We start from the raw sequence: 4,664 nt of genomic DNA on the forward strand, positions 1-4,664 counted from the left end.
GCCATGACAGCTCAGGGATGCCTGACAGGGGATTTCCAAAACCCCATGTGAGAAGGCACAGAGGCACAGCAGGTCCACCCTCCTCATTGCTCCCTGATGTCTCATCTGGTCTCCTCCTCTGGGACAGATTAGACCCAGGGACAATATTTATCCCAGCTCTACCCCATAAATGCCTGTCTCCAGCAAGCCCAGAGGGAAGTAGGGATGGGGGTCTTGCTCCCATGGAGGAACCAGTCTAATCTGTGTCTATTACCAACCAGAAAATGATGACTGGACCTTGGGCAATGGCATGGTGCTGGGGAGGGAAGCAGCAAGGCAGCATCATGTCCCCCCTGCTACGCTCAGGTGCTGGGTCACAGAGCAATGAGATTCCCAGTGGTACCTGGCAGGATCCCTGGCTTGCGGTTTTTGGGCTGGTTGCTGGGTTTCTCTGCTTCTCTACATGGCAAGAGCTGGAACAACTCGGAAAACTTCTGCAGGGCCTGTAGGGGTGATTCAGCCAAGCAAGTCCTGTCTGTCAGGTCCTTCTCTTCTTCAGCCACCCCAGAGAAATGCACCCCTATCTCCATCCCACAGATGGGGAGGGGAACAGCAAGGGGGAGGCACCACAGACCACCCCCGCAGCACCAGTCCCAGTGTAGTAGATCCTGGTGGTACCTTGAACTCCTTCTCAAGGACATTGTTGTGCCTTGAGGCCTCAGCTTCTCGAAGGCAGCGGATGTGGCTGGCGATGCTCTCCACTGGGACTCCAGTGGTGCCGCAGAGCAAGCCTTCGAGCAGCACCTCATACAGGAAGGTGTACTGCTCCTGCAGGAGGACACGGGTCAGATGCATGGTCTGGAGCAGCTCCATGAGTTGCCCTGGTACTCAAGACCACCAGCTCTCTGGCATCAACTTGTGCCAGCGATAAGCCAGGTCTATCCTTCATCTTCCTGCTGGGGAGCCCTGAGGTCAGATACCTCCCAGTGCAGGCAACCCAGAGAAGACCATGATCCTGTGATTAAATGCTCCCTCTCAGACCAGACCCCTGCTCTGAGGAAGGAAATCTAGAAAGCCAGTGAACTAGTTAATCCTTCTACAAGCAGCTGGATAGTTCTGCCCAACCTAGTTTCCCCCAAAGGGTCCCAGCACTGAGTAAATCCTGGGGATGTAGTTCCTAGGCCAGGACACTGCTGCCCAGAAGATGCCATAAGGGCAGACATCCTGAAAGCCTGAAGGATGTGAGGACTCTCACTCTTGCTCCTTGCGTACAGGACAGAACTTCTTTACCAGGATGACTAGTGCATCCCGACTAGGTTTGGACATAGCATTGAAAACAAGATCCTGCAGTCCCCATCACCTGGCAGCTCCAGTCCCTGTGGCTAGATCATGAACAGCATAGCCACTGTGGCTTTGCACATCCCATCCCTGAAGATGGTGGGAAGCAGATCTGCAGCCTGACAGTGTGCAGGGAGCAGGTAACTCTCCTCACCTTGGTCTGCACCATGCTGACCCGCTGCTCCCGCAGCCTCTGCACACAGTGAAACACATCCACCTTCCCCTCAGCCTTCCCCATCTTCAGCAAGAAGTCCAGGGCGATGAAGGTACCTGTGCGCCCAATCCCTGCACTGAGAACACAGAAAACTGGGAGTCAATGCTGTCCTGGCCAGCTTTGCCCCAGCACTCAAGCACTCCCAGCCCAGTACCTGCAGTGCACCAGCACGGGTCCAGCAGGCACCTCCAGCCCCTTCTTGTTCACCAGCTCCACTAAGCACAGGAGCTGGGCAGGGTTTCTGGGGACCCCGTGGTCTGGCCACAGCAGGCAGTGAAACTGCTCCACCACTCTTGGGAGAGCACAGCCTGTCTGCAAAGAGGGAGACATGGCTGGGAGCAGGGAGCAGGAACCAACCTGGAAACTTGCATGAAGTAATTGCACACCAACAAGTAGGAAGCAGTGGAGAAAATCACTTCAGGGAGGCACCAGCACAGTGTTACCCCCAGCACACCCACCACAGTGACTGCTCCACTATAGCTCATCAGACTGCAAAGGGCAAATGCACTCAGAACGCAGCCTCACAATTCACTTTGTTCACTGCTTCCCCATGCTGTGAACAGTGAACTCAGAGCAGTAAATGCCACTTGTGCCTCAGAGGAAAAAAAAAAGTCACAGTGCAGAGTGTTTCCATGGACATCAAAAAGCCCTGACTTCCCCAAATAAGGTATTTCCTAAGGCTGGTGCTGCAATGATGTGAATGTAGTCACCTTTGTTACCAGCCAATCATGTATGTTTTCCTAAGTATCATATTCATGTGGTCTGAACTGCTATATCCCACTATCAGGTGCTCTTGGAGCTTTGTCTTTCAGCTAGACTTTGCATTAGGCAAGATAAGAATATGCATAACTGCAATTTCTTTGTATTGTACCTGTTTTCACCTTCTTGCAACTCCTTCAGTTTCTGCTTATTATCTGAGGCATAACTTCCACAGAAGTACTCATATTGAGCAGTGTAATTATGTAAGTTATCTTGAACCACAAACTATCTGTTCAGGTTTCAGAGCTGTAAGTGAGCTTCCATGTGTACTCTCTGCAGATTGGCCCAGGTGACAAGCAGGCACCTGTCCCATCATCCTGGTTGTAGAGAGATGCCATTTTGCACCCTTTAACCACTTCTATACACTTTGTGATCACCTTATCCAAGCCCCTAAAACGTATGATCTGCCCATGTGTATCATCAGTACAGACTCAGCTGGGGTGACCACTGGAGCTGACCAACTGTCTTTGTCTGGGAGACAGAGACCTGAGGCCAATGCCCTGGCATGGCATTCAGTGATAGCAACACTGACCTGCTAGTGCTGGAGACCAGACAGGGCTCCTCATGGCTTCTTTTGGCCAACAGCACCCACCAGCTACTGAAACCCAAAAGCATCCTGCATGCTCACCTCAGCTACACACCAAGCTTACCTTCTGCAGGCGGAAGATGCGTGTGACAAGGCCCGTGGTGGTCCTGGTGTTGTTGAGTGTTACAGTGAAGTCCCCGTAGACCTGCTCCTGCTCTGGCCAATACTGCTCACACTTGGTCTGTCAACAGCAGCGAGATTGCAAAGCACTAGCAAACTCATCAGGGGAGCGTTGCAAGCCAGCAGCAGTGTGGGGCTGCTCTCTGTTCTCATTGATAAGCAAAGACACTGGGAGCAAAGCAAAGCAAAACAGGCAAGGAAGACTGGGCTCTGGGGAGGCCCAAGCTGAGCACAGGCTGCAATGGTTTCTCTACCTTATTCTGCTCCACCAAGCCAGTCAGCATCACAATGACTGAGATCTTCTCCTGCCACACCATCTGCCAGAAATCCACCACCGTCCCAGGCAAGGGGCCTTGGCGAGGAAGAGGAGACCCCTGTGCCACTGTCCAAGCCATAGGGGTGTAGCTGCCCCTAGCACAGCTCAGTCCTTCACCCTGCCCGTGGACTGACACTGCACAGCCTGGACACAGCAGCACCTGGCAGGGGTTGCTGGGCACCTTGGCATCATCACTCGTGTTAGAAACTGGGACAAGGAAGACGGAGGGCAGGTGAGACCAGGATACGTCAGGGATTCACTGCTGCTTCAGGGGCCTCCCCATCTAGCCCCTCAAGGTGGCCTTGAGCTGCTCCCATATCTGCTGCAGCAGCTGTAACCACCATCTGAGATTCAGGCCCAGGAGGTGCAGGGCCTTGGGCTGGGCCATTAGCAGCTCCTAGGCTGCTGTCCCAGTTCCCCACTTCCCAAAATGCTCAGGGCAGCAACTGGCATCTTGTGAACATAAGGGCTGGGAGCACCCACCTTGAGCTGCAATGTAGAAGCGTGGACTCTGGTAGCTCTGTGGGGGAGAGGTTCAAACAGCTCTGATTAAATGGGTTATCGTTTAACAGGAAATGAAATAAAGGCCCCATCCCCATAGGCACCAGAGCTCGCGGCACAGCGTGTCCCACAGCACCACTCCTGGGCAGCAGCAAGAGGGGGTGCCCAGGAGCGCTTGTTCCCTCACACAGATCCCTTTTTGTTAGACATGGGAACTGCACACAAATCCAGAGTATTCCAGGCAGCTCAGAGAGGATGCAGGAAAATCGACATCCCAAAATCCACCAGCACTGGATGGCAGCAAGTGCCAGAACTCAGGGCCACCCCTGTAAGCAGGACTGTCCTCACCCAAACACCTCTCCTCCCCTTTGCAGACACCTCTACCCTGCCCAGGACAGCAATTCTTTGCTACCTACATCTACATAGCTGGCATTAATGTAGTCATTCCCCATGTCAGAAGGCTGCAGCACCACACGGCAGTGGTCATCTGAAAGAGAAGAGTCAGTGAGGGAGTCAGTGGACTGTCTCTTTGGGGCAGCAAGGAAGTGACTGTGTAAGGAGAGGGATGTAATTTAGGGAAGTCTGGGATCATCTGCTCCCTCCTCAGCAGCACCCCAAGCCTCAGGACATGTTAGGAGGTAAAGAACAGCCAATGGGACCAAAGGTGACATGGCACAGCAGGAAATGCAACGTGGTTTTAGGAAAGAACTCTTAATGCAATGGCCAAATGTCCACACCATGTGAGGCCCAAAGGAGCTTTAAGTTTTGATAGAAATTGGGTCTCTCCCTCTGCTTTCCCACAGATAGCCACCTCTGGATGTGACACAGCAGCATTCAGTAATGACTATCAG

The 4,664-nt window shown here is 53.1% G+C and overlaps 1 protein-coding gene across 1 annotated transcript in view; it reads right to left on the minus strand.

Moving 5' to 3' along the window:
* The window catches only part of LOC104542488 (receptor-type tyrosine-protein phosphatase U-like), a gene marked incomplete at its 5' end in the record, with an annotated part of 10,382 nt that overhangs the window by 3,178 nt on the left and 2,540 nt on the right, over window positions 1-4,664 (minus strand). Inside the window, 8 exons of the mRNA XM_010186821.1 lie at window positions 383-482; window positions 658-807; window positions 1,472-1,607; window positions 1,686-1,843; window positions 2,941-3,057; window positions 3,251-3,519; window positions 3,796-3,832; window positions 4,230-4,300. Coding sequence (XP_010185123.1) covers window positions 383-482; window positions 658-807; window positions 1,472-1,607; window positions 1,686-1,843; window positions 2,941-3,057; window positions 3,251-3,519; window positions 3,796-3,832; window positions 4,230-4,300 — 1,038 coding nt within the window. The remainder of the gene's footprint in view (window positions 1-382; window positions 483-657; window positions 808-1,471; window positions 1,608-1,685; window positions 1,844-2,940; window positions 3,058-3,250; window positions 3,520-3,795; window positions 3,833-4,229; window positions 4,301-4,664) is intronic.

This window comes from Mesitornis unicolor, unplaced genomic scaffold, assembly GCF_000695765.1.
Source record: "Mesitornis unicolor isolate BGI_N332 unplaced genomic scaffold, ASM69576v1 scaffold9846, whole genome shotgun sequence".
In the NCBI taxonomy this organism is placed as follows: Eukaryota; Metazoa; Chordata; class Aves; order Mesitornithiformes; family Mesitornithidae; genus Mesitornis; species Mesitornis unicolor.